The 18,082-nt window shown below is 34.2% G+C and overlaps 1 protein-coding gene across 1 annotated transcript in view; it reads right to left on the reverse strand.

The window, feature by feature from the left end:
• Positions 1-882: 882 nt before the first annotated feature.
• CADM2 (cell adhesion molecule 2) overlaps positions 883-18,082 on the reverse strand; it is a 344,109-nt gene continuing 326,909 nt past the window's right edge. The window contains exons 10-11 of the mRNA XM_053667234.1: positions 5,946-6,071; positions 883-4,841 (exon numbers count right to left, since the gene is read on the reverse strand). Coding sequence (XP_053523209.1) covers positions 4,723-4,841; positions 5,946-6,071 — 245 coding nt within the window. The 3' untranslated portion in view covers positions 883-4,722. The remainder of the gene's footprint in view (positions 4,842-5,945; positions 6,072-18,082) is intronic.

Below are 18,082 nucleotides of genomic sequence, written 5' to 3' on the forward strand. Positions count from 1 at the left end.
ATAGCCCATGTTAAAAGTGAGAGGTAGGATTATTGTAAGTATGCATGGCAGAGAACTTACCAACTATATCCAATAACTATTGCATTCAATATTAATAATCTCAACACATAAAAATGCTGATCAGTTTAGAACCCATTCTTATATGGTATCCCCTTTAGCTCTGTTTATAATCTTGCTATTTTCAATCCATTGCCTTTGGAAGGGTATAATTGCAAAGGGCATGTTTGGGGTAGCATAGGGAAGGGGGGAAAATGAATAGAAAAAGAAAAGATATAAAAAATGTCCACTAAAATATAGTGACGTTACCTATGAAAGGTAACCTATGATTTGATTGGATAAATTTGTATTTATAAATGAAAGTCCCCAAATTCATTAAAACATACAATCATTTCAAAGAATGTCTAATAATTATAAATTGAATTAGATAGAAATAAAAGTTTCTTTTTCTCTAGTAAGGCTAAAACCTGAGCCAAATAATTTTATTTTGTAATGTTAATAATTATGAAAGAAAAACATCATTTAGCTGAGTCGGTTGTACTTTTAAGTAATGATTTAGAATGTGGGAGGTGAAGGTGAGCAACCCCTTGGATCTTGCTGAAGAATTCTTTAAAATCCCTTTGTATTAAGTATCCAGCAATAGAATTGTAGGTATTGCACTGAGTATATTTCAATATTGCCAGTGTATATTTCAAAACAAATTCTATTATCTACACTAAGATTTCCTCTTTCCCAATATTCAAAATGCATATTATAATTACATGGGTTTCGAACATCCATAAACAGCAAGTACAAGATACTTACATGTACGTACACTGTAGTTACCTATATGTTGCATAGTTTTTAGTGTGTACTTTGTGCCACTTAATAAAAAGCATTACTCAGTAATTGTCACTAGGTGTTTCATTTATTTCAGCTGTCATTGCCAATTGGACTTGTTTGTTTTTATATATTTGTCACAGGTTACATTTGCAAAGGGGGGGTAATGTTGGGCATTTTTAGAGGGCTCTGAGTAATTAGCATTATGACAAGGAAGTTGCAGTAAGATAGAAGTTTTATATTTTCTCCACAATTAAAAACCTAATATGAAATTTCATCTTTAGTGTACATTAAATTATCCTTTAAGTCCAAAGTAAAGTATTTTAAATGTTCCCCTTGTAACACTTTGCAATAAGTGGCACTATATTATACAATAACTGCTATATTACATGGAAGAACCATCACTGTCGACTAACTGCTGTACATGTGCCTATATGGAATCTCAATGCTATTACAATCGTGAGTACATAATTACAAGTGAACCTGTCCTTTTATTTGAGATATTTATATATTTTTACAAAAAAATTAAAAATAAATGAGGTGTTAGCTTCTTTGCTATGTTTAGGAAAGTTAGTTTTTCTTTCTGTATTTTTTACTTTAGTTGTGGGGTTTCATTGCAAGATTGAACATCTTGAATCAATATGATACTACCCAGTTTTTAGATTAAACTCCAATGTCAAGTTCCTTAAACTACCTCTTGAATTCTCTAGTAAGAGAAAACAAGTTGAAATCAATCTCTCTCTCTCTCATTCTCTCTCACTCCCCCCCCACACATACACCTCAAAACTCTGCTCATGTTTTCTGTCTTTGCTCTTCCGCTCACAAACTTTCCTTTTTCTTCCTAATTTTGATAATTTTTCTATCTAGGACACTCAAAAACAGAAAAAAAAAACAAGAAAAAAATGTTGCTTACACTTTTTTTTTTGATGAAGGACAATCAGTTTACACTGTAAACAGTACACTGGCAGAGAATAGCTACTTTTGGTAAAAAATAATGTTCCATATTCTACTAGGGCCGTTTGCAAGTCTGTATGTGCATGCATACTCCTTCCACTGAGTTCTGGGGCTCCTGTGCTCACTGAGCAGAGACAGAATTTGGTTCTCTGTGCATAAAAGTGTGCATGGTTTGGACATTGAATTTGACAGGGTTCCATTTAAAAATGGTATTTCATTTTATTCTGGAATTTATAGAAATAAGCAAAGATTTTTATATTTTATTTTTGATGGTTGAAAATAAAGTAATTTAAAAAACAGGAAAATATAATTCCATTGCCTTTTTTCAGTAACTAAAATGATACCTAACCTATCTATTTTAACTGGTGAAATATTCAATTAGAGCTTGCAGATCACAATATACCAGTTGGTTTGTTTTAAAGAGTTCTAAAGGGTTTTTATATTACTCTGAAAGGTTAAAGAATCAAAAAATCTTGAAAGGCAACCAATTTTGGATTTCTACTTTTACAGTGTTGGAAATAATGAGTCATTTATTTAAGCAGTAATTAAGCATCAGGAGCCAAGTAGAATATAGACAAAATGAAGAGAGATTTAAATACAACATTAATGAATAGGAGCAATTTTGTAAGTGCATTTTGAAATTAGGCTTTAAGTAGTAATTGATGATGGAGTTTATACAATTTTTGTAATAAGAAACTTTCCATTTGTTCTAACAGGATGAATTTTGCTTTGTGGCGTCTTTCTAAAGATTATGCTTTGAAAGATATGAACAGTTTATAAACCTATTCTAGTTTCAATGTGTCTAGTAGCACCTACCCGATTCTCTCAAACTACCATACTATATTAACATATTATTGCATTTTTCCACAGATGGTATGAATTGAACTGTAAAAACAAGCATGCAATCACATCAATGCAGACTTATTTCCTTAAAATGCCATACTGTATATGATTTATTATGTTAACACTCAACCACATCATATTATTTATGTTTTGTATATTCTGAAAAAGTGCTGCTTGACTGACATAATCCTTTTTCTTTTTTGTAAGAAATAACAAGATAAATGCTTCCACAATAAAAAGAAAACAATTTAAAATTCTAACATTGTATTTAAAAGATTTATACTTTTCTGATAAATAATCTAAGATACAGCACCCTTGTCTTTCATTTGATATTAACATATGATGTCATACTTGAACATTCTCAATTCCCCAAAGCAAATTCCAAGATATTGTTTTTTAAAAACCATAGGCCATCATGCTTTGACATCACAAGTAGAGCTACCGTATTGTCACACTTGTTTTCTTCTGAAAGGTGCAATGCTTGTGAATGGGAAAACAATTTTTATCTAACTGGATTTTTAATCTTTAGCATATAATAAATTGAATGGGAACTAATCTAACAATATCGTATTTTACTACAAGAAATAATATGACTTTAGATGAACTCTGTGTCATATTTAAGGATACAGCATTTCTTAATGGTTAAATACACCAAAATTTCAGAAATAATCCAGAGAAAGAGACTTTCACCTTGGAGGTAAAAGCATGGCAGAAATTCTCTATCACTCACTGTTTCATAAGTTTGTACCTCACAAAATGCATAGACAGGAATTTAATATAAAGAATTAGTTCATCTATACATAAAACATATCTTAAACACTTGTTTTTGGCAAACCAACATAGGTAAGCAGCTATGGAACTGCCAAATTAAAACTTGAAAATTTTTTAGCAAACTAAGAGTTTATTTTTAGGTTATTATTCTATTGTGGTTGTAATTTAAACCTGAGGCTGTGCACTGGTTGTTAGCTTAAAATTACCTTTCCTTATAACATTGTGCTTCCATTGTATAAGAAATAAAAATTAACAAGAACTAGAAAAATTTGTTGTTGAACAGTGCTAGGACATACAGACAAAATACTAATACATGTTATCTACTTATAATATTTGTTTAAGTAATATCTAAAGGGATATAATGGACATTAGAAAATGCTCACTTATGATTGAACTACCTACAGCCCAAAAAAGTTGAATATGTATCAAATAATGTTTAATTGGATTTGTTATATGCACTATATACAGATACTAAAATGTCTCAAAATTGTGCCCTATGGATACTTCGATTTTGTTTAGGAAGGTGAATCCTGTGGAGCAAATAAATTACAGAATGAAACTGGAAAAATGAATGAAATCTTTGTGATTCCCAAGCAGTAAAATGTTTGTAATAATTTATTAGTAAATGAAGCTAAAATAACCTAATGGTGGGATCTATACAATTATATAAGGTACCATGATAGGATTACAATTCATACACATGGCTCCTGTATCAAATACTATATTTTTAAATAGCAAATTGATACAGCCTTACCAGTATATCGCAAACAATCCAGAATCTATACTACAGTGTTTTCAGTTTGTGTTTTCTAGGGCATATGTTTCCAAACATGCCTTGGAAGGGAGACATGTAGAAAACATTGTCTGTAAACTTTTAATGTCTGATTAAACTTAAGCACATTAGCTCTTTACCTAATTCTGTTTTTTTGTGAAGCTGTCCAATGGCAAACTAAGCCCATGATTTACAGGGGGTGAAAATAAGGGGGAACAAACAAGAAAAACTCTGCATACACTTTTTTCAATGTATAAAAACAATTCAATATCATGATCCAAGGAGATTATTAACATTGTTAAGGCTGTATATTCAAGCACTGTATGTTAAAAGAGCAATGGTGTGGAATTTAGGCAGTAAGAAATGTCCTGCATTATGGATGGTACAGTGATTAAAGAATGATGCCTCCGGCAGCTGATTGCTGGTACACCCTGGCTACTGACAGCAGTACGGTATGGAAGTTAATAAAGGTAGCAGAAGATGGTAGAAAGGAATTCTGAAAGATGAGAGCCAGTTTTCTCCAGCAGCCAGCCCAGTAAGTAAAACTCAGAATCTTGGCCTGCATTTTAAATGAAATATTCTTTTTTCTCCTCAGCATTGACTTGGCTGCCTTCAGCATTGATAATGGCTGTGTCAGCATCTGGTGCATCTTCAGCTCCTTTAGCTTCATTTGTTAAATACGTTCCTGTGGATATGGTAAGAAAAATATGTTAGTTCTGTGAGACTGGTAAATAGCCAGCATTAAAGCTACATTCATTTAGTACGGGACTTATGCCAGCTTTCTTCCATGTTGGAAACCTATTCTGAGGTGCAATAAAGCACACAATCCACCCTTCTAAAGTTGCATACTTTCTTTCAGCTTTTAGGTAAAAGCTGTAGATAAAGCTGTGGCCAGATTAACCAGAGGTAACAGCCAAACTGGAGTGGGTAATGAGTACTCAGATTACTTTTTTTATTTGCATCTTAATTCTTTTTTTAAATTATTTTATTGTTGTTCAATTACAGTTGTCTGATTACTTTAATGATGGATACAGACCATGTAATCCATGCAGCTGTAGCAATCAGTCTCCTTTGTTAAGATGCTGATAATGATCACATCCAATGTGCCACCATTCCTTTCTGGTAACTCCATTTGAAAGTAGATTATATCAATAGTTTGCTACCTAGCCCATTGCAAAAAAAAACCCACAACCAACTTTTCTATCCCTCACTAATATGGACACATCTGTGTCCATAAACCTACAAACAGAAATAATGAACAAATGCTTAATGGTATAGTTGAATTTCAGTTCTAGACATAAGTCATGAAATTGCTTCCATTTTTTCTTAACTAGTTACTTACTCTGTGACCTTTGGCTATTGGCTAAACATTATTTTGCTAAGCTAGTTTAACTTTAAAGTTGAGTAAAATTAAGAATTTCCTGAAATAATTCAGCATTTAGATCACAATCTCTCCCTTTTCACCCTCTCTCTTTCTCTCTCACACATACACTCATATATTTCATGGTAAAGCTAGTCTTTAGAATTTTTTTGCCCTGGCTGGTGTAGCTCAGTGGATTGAGCTCGAGCCTGCTAAGAAAAGGATCAAATTTCAATTCCCAGTCAGGGCACATGTCTGGGTTGCAGGCTGGGTCCCCAGTAGGGGACACATGAGCGGCAACCACACATTGATGTTTCTTTCCCACTCTTTCTTCCCCCTTCCCCTCTCTCTAAAAATAAATAAATAAAATATTTTTTAAAAAAGAATTTTTGGGTCAAAGTTAAGAATGCTTTATTAAGGATTCTTTACCTTTATGTCTTGCCAGATACCGACCGAGCAGGAATATAGAACACAATGTGACAAACACAACTACAGCCACTATTCCTCCTATAAGGGCGTGGTCAGGGCCGGTCTGGCCAGCCAGAGCACTGGGGTCTAAAAAAGAGAGGGAAACATTGCTTAAGTTTGTGTTCTTTAGACATAGAGTACATATATGCATTTAGAATGAGTTACTGGAAATTAACACATCTATATTAAAATAAAGTGTTATTAGTGTATATTATACCAATCATCTAGTCAACAAATATTTATAGTGTATCTATAATATTTAGTGTGTCTATAGCATACTGATACCTGAGGACATGACATTTTATACATCAATCACTGTTGCTATTGAGTTGACAATTTACAGACTGAATAAACAGATACAAATATATGGTTTTTCCTAGTTTTATGCCTTTCTTTCCTCCTTTTCTTCAACTGAAAATATATGTGTACATATTTTTTCATGAGAGGAACACAACTGTACTGTACAATTTTTTAAATAAAATTATGTCTTGGGAAAGGATGAGGACAAAGATGATAACTTGGGATTTATTATTTTGTAAATGTTATTTAAAACTATGAAAACTGATAAAGTCCCTAAAACAGTGGGTCTAGATGGAAGAAAAGTTCTGAAAAATGAGCTCTGAATTTAAAATTTTGGAAGATGGAGTGTTTCTAGCAGAGCAGACTGAGAAGGAGAGACCAGGGCAACAGAAAAGATGCTCGAGATTACACTCGAGCTGATCAAAAGGATGAATGTATTTCAAGGAGAGGAAGGTGTTACAAATTGGGTTAAGAAGTATTGATAGAGGAGGAAAATGAATGCTCAGCATTGAGGATTAAGTGCCTGTTGCACTTGTGGCTGTAGAAGAAATGGTTGGAAAGATATAGATTAATAATATATTTTTATATTCTGCCTTTTACATGAGGCCAGAAAACTGTAGCCAGTTTTCAAGCAGAAATGGGAAAGATCAAAAGAAAGTCCAGACACTGAGGTACTCAAAGGTTCAGAAAATCAACTATTTACAGAATCCATAGTATGAAATAAAACTAAGTGAAGGGTTTAGCAACAAAATTCACCAAGGCTCAGCTCTATAGCAAACATCAGATTGAATGCACTGCCTACCCTTCCAAGCCCATTGTTGCAGATAGGATCAGAGTAGCTGCTTACAGTCTAAAACAGGGCTTTAGAGGAGGGAAAAAATGAAGAAATAAATTAGGCTTGGCAATTATGCCTTCAAAATATCTTGAATACAGCACATAGGCACACGAATACAGCCCATAGATTAGGAGTATTCTGTGTTTTTGATAGAACTATCGTGTCCAAGAAATATATGTCTACATAGAAAGAAAAAAAGTCCATTTGAAATTTCAACTTCTTAACTCCCAAACTTAAAGAAAGCAAGAAGTGGGCTATACAAGCTATGTAGTCCCCATGGAGGGCATATTCTCAAACACTCAGTTCGGAGGTAGTCACTGGGTATGACTTACAAGGTTGAATTTTGCATAGTATAGAATTAGGGGAAGTAGAAGAAAAATGAACAGAGGAGAATCCTGTTTCTGCAACTCGTTACAACTATTGCCAAGGCAGAGGGATCTTTTAATGCCAGTCTGACATGTTTCCATAATTGCTAAGGATTGATGACTTCTCAGTGTTTGCCATTCTCCCTTTATTTCTAAATGGAAGCATTTATATTAAGAGGAGCTTCTCCTGGCTTTGTTCTATGATTGTGTTTTGTGTATGGGTGGAGACAAGCACTAGTCTTTTGACTCATTTGTTCCTTAACTAATGAACCCGGGTGTGATGAAGAGGATTTTGTCTATCCATGATCTTGGTCTTCAAGTTCAATATATTGGTTTGACAGGTCTTTAGGTTGGCTCTTCGGATAGGTTCCAGCAGTGGTTTATGCAAGGGAAATGACATGAAAAGACATTGGTGGTCAGAAAGGTATATTGGGGCAGAGATTTCTAGCTGATAACAAGCTTGTTTCCTATTCTTTCAATGATGGAGCTAAACATTATGAAAGTCATCTGCAGTTGAAAGGGACCATATGATTTGTGTTCCAGCCAATTGAATGAAGGCCCAGCCAATAAAACCTCCCACATGTAACCCTGTAGAGTGATCTCAGATGATACAAGTTGAAAATGAGAGAGCCCTCAGAATAAGTAAGGTTATGAGTCAATAAATCTACCCCGGAAGAAAATACCCAACTAAGAATACATGCATTGAACTGCATTTTTAAAAAACAAAGTTATTTTTAAAAGACTGAGCATTAATTAACTAGTTAATCTGTTATAGGAGTTATTGTTAATTTAGCATTTTATTATATATTTCTTAACTTTTTCCTTAATTTCTGGCATTGGTTGGAAATCTACCAAAAAAAGTGTCGAGGGAGCAAAAAATAAAGCTGCCACACCTCCAAATTTCCTATTTTTCTTCCATGCTCAGATAGTTCAGAATCAGTTTCAAATTACAACCCTTGCTTGGGTCCCCAAATATAGATTGTCATAAATCATATCTATTTTATTTGCTGAATGTATCTCAAAACAGATTCTTTTGGAGAACTGAGGAATTATTCTTGCTCATACATATCAGTACCTGTCATATTTACTGAAGATAAATTCTAAGAAGTGATATTGCTGGATCAAATGGTATAACATTTTTTGAGTCATTTGAAAAATATTGCCAAATTATGTGGCAGAAAGATGGTATAAATTCAGTCTTCACCAACTGCACCTGAGTGAATTTTTCACTATGTAATACTAATATCAGATATTATAATTTTTAAACAAATGCCAAACTAATATTAAAAAGTATTAAGTATTTTGTTTATTAAATAATTTTAACATAAATGTCTTTAAATGCTTTTCCCCATATTGTTTAATTAATTTTGTCTCTTTATGCAGTTTTGTCTATTTTTCCATTTTAATTTTGTTTTAATCTCTCCAGGAAAAAATGAAGAATTTTAGAAATTTCTATTTGTTCTTTTTCTTTTTTAAAAAATTTGTTCTTTATCTATGGTCTTTTTAGTCATAGAAAAATCTTACAACTTTATGTCATCAAATCTATCAAAATTTTGTATCATGATGCCTGATTTGTCAGTCATGACTGGAAATACTTTGCCATGAAAACGTTAGGTCGCAACTAGAAATGAGTGGCCAGAGGGGCAGTAAAGGCAGTACCCTCACCATCACAACCTGACAAAAAACTTAATACAGGAGGCTTGAAGCAAAAGGAAGACATGTCTCACCAATTAACTCAGCATTCTGAGCTCAGCTTGTTGAGATTGCCAGGTGTCTGAGGAATTACAAGCAAAATAGCACAGGAGAAAGGGGAGTCCTTGAAACTCTACTAAGAAGGGGGCTTCTGTAACAATCTCACTAAGATTGCCAGTTGTCCTAAACGTCATGAAAAGAAAGAAAGTGGGTATTCCTTGAGATTATGTCCTGGGAAAGGGGGCCTCTATAATAATTTCACTAAGACAAAGAGGTTTTACTAACAGAAAGAAAGCCTCTGTAGCTATAGAGGAGGGGTCCCTCTAGAAGCCAGCTGAGGTATATAATCCCAATCCTCAACAGTTGGGGTAATTGCATTAGGTAAGTACCCACTTGTAGGGCTCAAGTGTATAGAACGAACTCACTAACTTACTAACAACTTTCTTTCCCCTTATATGTGTGGCATTTAGACATAATGGGTGCCTCCTTGCAGCTCCCAGGTTGTGTACTACATAAATAAACTTGCTATCTAATTTCCACTATATGTGTCTGTCTCCTGCTGGAACTATTCTCTTGCTGGTGAGGCGAGAACCGAGGTGGGGGAGGGTAGAGCCTCCTGACTTGGGTCTCTCTCCCCATCTGTAACAATAAGATAATGCATACATAGATTTATGGCATCATCTAACACATATTATCATCTAAAAATATATCTTAGTCTATAATTTGAAGTATAATATATATTTTGTATTCTTGACATTCAGTTGTTCCCACACTAATTTTTCATCAATATTTTTTGGGGGGGCATAAACTCTGAGATCTGTCCAGAAGGTATCCAGTCATGCAATATGAAAAATAGAGACATTTACTTAAAAAGATACTAGATACAAGAAACATTGTACATAGAACAATGACACCTCAGTCCCCTTCAAAGTGGGCATTTTGGGATCTCACACAGTTCTCCCAATCACCATGGGATGCCAAACATATTCTGAATCTCACGGATGGTCTGAAATCTCTTCTCTTTCAAAAGCGATTTGAGTTTTGGGAAAAGCTAGCAATTGCAGGGGCCAGATCTGGGCTATAGTGGGGCCAAGTCACCTGGGTGATCTGATGTTTCACCATAAAAGTCTGCATGGGACATGATGCATGAGCAGTTGCCTTGTCATGAAGAAGCTGTCAATCGCCAGTTGCCCATAGCTGCGGCTATCTGAATCATCTGAGTACTTTCCATGGAGGAATGTACAGCTTAATGCAAAATTTGGTGCAGATTCCTTGCTTTACTAGCTCAGTTACTTGAAATGTGATGGCCACACCATACTCATGCTCACTCAATGGCATCTACCATCCCTACTGCCTAGTACAGTGAAGTTGTCATTGTTCACACTTGTGAATTCCAGTCCACTCTCCTTGGCTTCCAGGTTACATCAATGTCAAATAAACCATTCTCATTATATTAACAATGAGTAGTACTTTTTCCAGACACACCTCAATAATATCCATGTATTTTTTATGTTTCTGCATATTCTAATATAGGATTATCCTACATATAGAATATGCATATTCTGCATATTCTATATATAGGATTTATATATGCAATTCTACACTAGTATTGTCATTTTAAAAATAATTTTAATACCCTGAAAGACAAATTTTAGATCACATTCAGAATAGTTTTTCATGAAATGAAAACACACTAGAATATTTACCACAATTTTACTAATTTACACATAGATTTTTTAATAAAGTGCATTTTCCATGTTCATAGTATAATGATATGGATCATTATTCCATTCTTCAATAAAGATTCAATTATTGAAATCTTTAGCGTGTTTTAGTAAGTTGTGCGATTTTTTTGATAAATGCCTGCATATTTTCTTTAGTTATTTTTAATTTCTCAACAATAATTTTAAATATATGTTATTATTTATGCTATTAGAGTTGCTCCCACATTTTCCCCCTTTGCCCACCTTCACCCAGTCCCCCCTTACTCTCTCAGGCAATGCTACACAGTTGGCAGTGTCCATGGGTCATGGATAAATGTTCTTTGAATGATCCTTTCACCTTCTTACACCCAGTACCCCTTCTCTCTGTTTCTGTTTTGCTTGTTAATTTATTCTGTTCATTATATTCCACATATAAGTGAAATCATATGGTGTTTGTCTTTCACTGAATGGCTTATTTCACTAACCATAATACTTGTCTCCAGGTCCATCCATGCTGTCACAAAAAGTAAGAGTTCCTTCTTTTTTACTGCTATGTAGTTTTCCATCGTGTAAATGTACCACAGCTTTGTAATCCACTCATCTACTGATGGGCACCTGGGCTGTTTTGGGGTCTTGGCTATTGTAAATAATGCTGCTATGAACATAGGGGTGCATATATACTTTAGAATGGTTGTTTTGGGATGCTTAGAATATAATCCCAGAAGTAGAATTGTTGAGTCAAAAGGCAGTTCCATTTATACTTTTTTGAGGAAACTTCGTACTGTTTTGCACAGTGGCTGTACCAGTCTGCATTCCTATCAACAATACACCAGGGACCCCTTTTCTCTACATACTTGCCAGCACTTGTTTGTTGATTTATTGATGGTAGCCATTCTGACAGGTGTGAGTGATATCTCATTGTGGCTTTCATTTCCCTCTCTCTGCTGATTAGTGATGAACATTTTTTCATATGCCTATAGACCATGTGTATGTCCTCTTTGGAGACGTGCTTATTCGGGCCCCTTTTTTAATTGCATGGTTTGTTTTTTTTTCATGTTGAGTTGTGTAACTTCTTTATATATTTTGGAAATTAAACTTTTATCAGATATATTATTAACAAATATGTTATCCCATATAGTAGGTTCCCTTTTCATTTTGATGATGGTTTCTTTAGTTGTGTAAAAGTTTTTCAATTTGATGTAGTCCCATTTCTTTATTTTTTCTCTTTTCCTTTGCCCTAGGAAGTATATTGGCAAAAGCATTATTTACATGAGTATCTGAAATTTTACTGCCTATGTTTTTTCTCTTCTAGAATTTTTCAATAATTTGAAACATTTTAATGTTATTTTTAAAATTGTTAATTTCACTATCCCTTCTTTTTATTGCCATTCATTTTCTTCTTTTGCAGTTATTTTCTAGAGCATTTTAATTTTTCGCCTGCAACTCCTAATACTGTGTCCTTAATTTCTATTCTTAGCAACTAAACAAGTGTTGAGATTGAAGATCAGATAAGTATCATATAAACAACGCATAGATAATGCATAATTTAGGTATCTATACCTAAATTATGGGAATCTCTCGTGTATCTTTTTTCTTATCCCTCTCCTACTGTCATAATAATAAAAAAGTGAATTACAGCTTTCTGAAGTTTGTTTATGATAGCTGAGTCTGCATTTTTATTCACATAAGATATCATGTGTCTAAAGACCGTTATTCATTCTCAAGCATTACCCCATGATATGCAGGAGACACTGTTAACACTGGAGTGGCTAAATTCCATTAGATTCAGCAATATATCACCAGTCTCTTTTACTTCACAATGCACAAAACACACAAACAAAATTGTAGATTTAAATCTTTTCAAGCTTAACATCCTTTAGGTGGGGTTACTAGACTCTTACTAAAAGACCATAAAGACAAAATTATGTCAAATAATAATATTTAGGTCCAGTAATTTTTGATATTCAGATGGGTCAAAGTCAATCTTAAAATAGTTTACTTAAAATTTTAACACAGAAAATCCTAAATTACACGATTCTATCTGAAATCATTGCAGGGGGGTTTATCATAAAGCCTACAATATTTTTCCCATTAGAATAACAAGTGCCCCCTCTAAAGAAAGAATATCTGATTTTCTAAGGATGCAGAGATTGTGCTACATAGTTGTTAATTAAAATGTTAGAATTATTTTATAATATATATCTTATTAAGTATTATATATGATTTCCAGTTTGAATAAAATGGTAGGTGTAAATGCATTTAAAATTATTTTATGTAAATGTTTTAAAATTAGGTTCCAAGACTGTTTTAGTAGAAATTGTCACTATATATATACAGATATATACACACACATGCATATATATATATGCAAATTAAATAGTTTACTTTATTAAGGCATAATTTACACATTCAGTAAATTTCAAGTATGCATTTTAAAAATATTTGCATATATAAATATATATATATATAAAACCGCTACCACCCAGATTAAGATAAATTATATTTTCAGCACCTCAGTAAACTCCCTTGTACCACTACTATGACCTCTGTCACTATAGATTAATTTTGTCTACTTTTGAATTTCATATAAATAGAATAACATAGCAGGTGCTCTTTTGTCTTTTTTTTTGACTCAACATTATGTCATTGAGATTTATTCATAATGTTCTAGGTAGCAGTGGTTCATTATTTTGTATGCTACGTAGTATTTCCCTATATGAATATACCAGTGTATTTGTTAATTCTTTTATTGACGAATCTAACTTTTCACTATTATGCATAATGCTGCTTTGAACATTCTTGCATGTGGCATTTGGTGGACATAGCACTCATTTGTTTGGGGCATATATTCAAGGAGTGGTTGCTGGAATAAAGTACACACATGTCTGTCAGTGCCATGCAATTTTCTACAGTGGCTATACCAGTTTATATCCCCACCAATGATGTAGGAGACTTCCAGCTGGCCTATGTTCTCATCAACACATGGCATTGTCAGAGTTTTTAGTTTTAGCCAAACTGATGGGTAAATAGTTGTATCTTATTGGGGTTCTGATTTGTGTTTCTGTAGTCACCAGTGGTGTTGATACTCTTGTCATGTTTATTGGCTATGTGGTACCTTCTTTTGTGAAGTGTCTCTCTTGCTCATTTTTAATTGGGTTGTCTGCTTTTTTCCATATTAATTTGTAGGAGTCCTTTATGTATTCTGGAAATGAATCCTGTATCAGAATTTTATACTGTATATTTTCTCCCAGTCTGTGGCTAACCTCTTCACTATTTTAATGGTGTCTTTTCATTAACAGAAATTCTTAATTTTCTTGAAGTTCATTTTACCAAACTTTTGGGGTCTGTACTTTTTAAAATTTATTTGTTTTTAAAAGGAGAGAAAGGGAGAGAAAGCAGAGGGAGAAAAGCAACAATGTGAAAGAAAAACATCAGTTGCCTCTCATATGAGCCCCAAAGGAGTGTGCCCTGACTGGGAACTGAACTGGCAACCATTTGCTTTATGGGACAACACCCAATCAACTGAGCCAGAGCAGTGTCATTATATATGAAAATATATGTTCTCACAGCAAAATATGGGTTAACAATCAAATTTTAAAAACAATGATAAAACTCTAAGGACATGTAATATAATAAGAATATTAATTCACCTATTTATAGGGTTGATATAACATTTTTACTGTTTTCTTATTTTAATTTTATTTATTTATTTTGAGAAAGAAAGAGAGAGATGCTGCCCCACTTATTTATGCATGCATTGGTTGTTTCTTGTATGTGCCCTGACTGGACATCAAACCCATTACCGGGACAACACTCAGACCACTGAGCAACCTGGCCAGGAGTACTGTTTTCTTACTAAAATATAACAAAATCTATTTAAGAACAGTTTAAGTACTATGATTCAGACTACAAGTTCATTATCATTAGTTCAGTAACAATTTAGAAAAAAATGAAGTATTGAATTAAATAACAGAGTAGAAAATTGCTAATTAAGACTGATGTTAGAGCCAAGTTAAGAGAAATCTTTGATAAATCTAGAAGTAAAATTCAATGACAATATTGAAAAAATAGAAAAGTAAGGAGAAGCTGGAATGAGCACAAGAAGAATTAATGAACAGAAGCAAGTGCCTCTTACATGAAAGTGACCACAGTCCTCAAATAACAACCATCAGAGTTGTGGAACAAGAGTTAAGTGAATGGAGAGCAGAGTAGAATAAATTTGGACCAAATATGATACTGGGATATATGATAAGGCCCCCTTTAAAAATAGAGCCTTTTATTACTGATATTCTGTGCCTATTTTAGAGCGCATTCTTGGTGGGAAGTGGTTGAAAACCCAGAAAAATTTCAGTTTAAGAATAACATGGTTAAAACATATAAAATTAAATTCAGAAAAAGAAGTGCGTGAGTGGGATTATCTCCTTTAGAAACAGACTGCATGGAGATTTTTCCAGTTTAATTTCTCTGTATAAGTGATTCCACATTATAGTCAGGTGATATTTAGCATTTCTAGTTAATTCCCTATCTCCTTGCTGGCAATGTACTTGTATAGTATATTTGAAACTTTGGAAAACAGGGTTTCCTCTCTCTCTCCTCCCCCACCTTTCTTTTCTCTTTCTTTCTTTCTGCTCACTGCTGTAGATAAATCGTGTCCTCTGAAAATTCTTTTTTTAAAGATTTTATTTGTTTATCTTTAGAGGGGAAGGGAAGGAGAGAGGGAGAGGAATATCAAGGCATGGTTGTTTCTCGTGCATCCCTTGCTGGGAACTGGCCTGCAACCGAGGCATGTGCCCTGAGGTAGAATTGAACCTTGATTCTTTGATTTGCAGGTCCCACACTCAATCCACTGAGCTACATCACCAGCCAGGGCTGAAAATTCTTATATTGACGCCATACCCCCAATATGGTGATGTTCAGAAATAAGATCTTTGACAAAAACTAGATTTAAATGAGGTTTTGATGGTGTTGCCCTCATAATGAGATCCCATTATGAGGAAATAAAAAATGTCAGAGCCCTTCCTGCCTTCTTATTTGTCATCTATCTATCTATCTATCTATCTATCTATCTATCTATCTAGTTAATCAACCCTCTTTACCTATGTCTCTGCCATATTAAGTCAAAGCTTACAAGCAACTCTGCAAGCCAGGAAGAGAGATTTCACCACAATCTAGACCATGCTGGTACCCTGATCTTGGTCTTCCATCCTCCAAAACTGTGAGAAATAATATGTTGAGTTTCTCAGCCTATTGTATGTTGCAGGCTGAAGTGACTGATACAGAAACTACAGCACAAATCTTTTACATGTATTATAACACTTGAATTATGTGAAAATTTAAGGCAATACAAAATAGATAATGGGAAGTCTGGAAAACCTATACTCATCCCCAGCCAATGATCTATAGGCAATTAGAATACCCAAGACTGAACAAATGAATTCCTTTTAGTGAGTTACCTGTAATTGAGTTGTGCCTTCTATTAGGTGCTGTAGTGAATGACACTGCAACCCCCTGGCCTCTATTAACTCACCCACTAGTGTTTCATAGCAGTTCAGATGTCATGATTGATGTCAAGAGCATCAAAAGAATTCAGTCTTCGATACAGCAAAAACAAAAATAAAATATCTGGGAATAAACCTGACTAAGGAGGTAAAAGACCTGTATGCAGAAAACTACACAGCCCTGAAGAAAGAAATCAAGGAAGACACAAAGAAATGAAAACATATACTTTGTTCATGGATTGGAAGAATTAACATCATCAAAATGTCCATACTACCCAAAGCTATTTACAGATTCAATGCAATACCTATTAAAGTACCAATGGCATATTTCACAGACATAGAACAAACACTTCAAAAATTTATAAGGAACCATAAACAACCCTGAATAGCAGCTGCACTTTTGAGAAAGAAGAACAAAGTAGGAGGGATCACAATACCTGATATCAAACTGTATTACAAGGCCACTGTATTCAAAACAGCATGGTACTGGCATAAAAACAGGCACATAGACCAATGGAACAGAACGAAGAGCTCAGAAATAAACCCAACTCTCTACAGTCAATTAATATTTGACAAAGGGGGCAGTAACATAAAATGGAGTAAAGATAGCCTCTTCAACAAATGGCGTTGGGAGAACTGGACAGCTACCTGCAAAAAAATGAAGCTTGAGCACCACCTTACACCATACACCAAAATAAATTCAAGGTGGATAAAAGACTTAAATAAGCCCTGACACCATTAAAGTCCTAGAAGAGAACATTGGCAAGACAATCTCAGATATACCATGTAGCAACATTTTTACTGATATGTCCCCTAGAGCAAGGAATATAAAGGAAAGAATAAACAAATGGGATCTCATCAAAATAAAAAGCTTCTGCGTGGCTAAATAAAACAGTATTAAATTAAAAAGACAACCAACTGTATGGGAAAACATATTTGCCAATGATACCTCAGACAAAGGTTTAATCTCCAAAATATACAAAGAACTTACACGACTCCACTCTAAGAAGACAACCAACCCAATTAAAAAATGGGAAAAGGACTTGAACAGACACTTCTCCAAGGAGGACATACGGAAGATCCAGAGACACATGAAGAGATGCTCAATATCGCTGGCTATCAGAGAGATGCAAATTAAAACCACAATGAGATACCACTTTACACCAGTCAGGATGGCTATCATAAACAAAGCAACAAACAACAAATGTTGGAGAGGTTGTGGGGAAAAGGGGTCCTTAGTTCACTGTTGGTGGGATTGCAGACTGGTACAACCATTATGGAAAACAGTATGGAATTTTCTCAGAAAAATAAAAATCAACCTGCCTTTTGACCCAGCAATTCCACTGCTAGGATTATATCCTAAGAACCCTAAAACATCAATTTCAAAGAACCTATGCACCACAATGTTCATAGCAGCACAATTTACAATAGCCAAGAGTTGGAAGCAACCTAGGTGCCCGTCAGTAAATGAATAGATCAAAGAATGGTGGTACATATACACAATGGAATTCTATGCAGCAGAGAGAAAGAAGGAGCTACTACCTTTTGCAACAACAGGGATAGAACTGGAGAGCATTATGCTGAGTGAAATAGGCCAGGTGTTGGAAGACAAATACCATATGATCTCACCTTTAACAGGAAGCTAAACAACAAAACAGATAAGCAAGCAAAATAAAAACAAAGACACTGAAATAGAGAACAGGGG

Source organism: Artibeus jamaicensis, unplaced genomic scaffold (genome assembly GCF_021234435.1).
Source record: "Artibeus jamaicensis isolate MK-2021 breed Jamaican fruit bat unplaced genomic scaffold, CSHL_Jam_final contig_466, whole genome shotgun sequence".
NCBI lineage: Eukaryota > Metazoa > Chordata > Mammalia > Chiroptera > Phyllostomidae > Artibeus > Artibeus jamaicensis.